At 73.9% G+C, this 729-nt stretch overlaps 1 protein-coding gene across 1 annotated transcript in view; it reads right to left on the bottom strand.

Annotated features, from left to right (window-relative positions):
* Window positions 1-8: 8 nt before the first annotated feature.
* Window positions 9-729, bottom strand: part of WDR4 (WD repeat domain 4) — a 6,194-nt gene continuing 5,473 nt past the window's right edge. Inside the window, exons 4-5 of the mRNA XM_012731068.1 lie at window positions 518-674; window positions 9-165 (exon numbers count right to left, since the gene is read on the bottom strand). Of these exons, the coding sequence (XP_012586522.1) occupies window positions 49-165; window positions 518-674 (274 nt within the window). The 3' untranslated portion in view covers window positions 9-48. The remainder of the gene's footprint in view (window positions 166-517; window positions 675-729) is intronic.

Below are 729 nucleotides of genomic sequence, written 5' to 3' on the forward strand. Positions count from 1 at the left end.
TCAGCCCGGCTCCCGAGCGGGACCGGCCCCGCACACTGACCCCGGGACTCACTCGGTGTGCCCGAGGCAGAAGGACTCGATGCTGTGCGGCGCCGCAGCCCAGCTGACCCGGATCTTCTCGTCCCGGTCAGCGGTGAGGATGAAGCGGTCGTCGGGGCTCACGGCCTGCGCGGGGGAAGAACAGGCCACTCACAGGGCGGCCAGCACCCGCGCCCTCTCGTGCCCGTCTTCAGGCTCCATCCCAGCTACCCCGGGAGGCCGCAGCCTGGCCGCAGCCCGACACCCCAACACCTAGACAGGAATCCCAGCCCCACCATGACCCCTCCCCGCAATCCTCGCCGTGAGCCCCGTGTCCAAGTGGCCGTCCCGCCCCGGCTGCGCCCTCCCTGGCCTCCAGGGCAGCGCCACCGGGCGGAGGACACGCCGACCCGAGGCTCAGGCCGGGAGCCCCGCCGCCCCGAGCCCCCGCCCCCCAGGGGCGCCCCGCCAGGCGCCGACCCCCGCCGCGCCCACTCACCACGTCTAACAGCATGGACAGGTGCCCGAGTTCCAGGCGGCCGCAGCCCTGCGGCTCCAGCACCGAGAAGGAGTAAACGTCCCCGGACTTGTCGGCCACCAAGACCTTCTCCTCGGAGGCCGTGAAGGCCAGGGCCGTGCACCTCCGCACCGCCGGCCTGCGAGGCGGAGACCGGGTCCGGGTCAGCGCCACGCTCACGGCCGCGCTCAGGC

This window comes from Condylura cristata, unplaced genomic scaffold (assembly GCF_000260355.1).
Source record: "Condylura cristata isolate star-nosed mole 26May11 unplaced genomic scaffold, ConCri1.0 scaffold00003, whole genome shotgun sequence".
Lineage (NCBI taxonomy): Eukaryota > Metazoa > Chordata > Mammalia > Eulipotyphla > Talpidae > Condylura > Condylura cristata.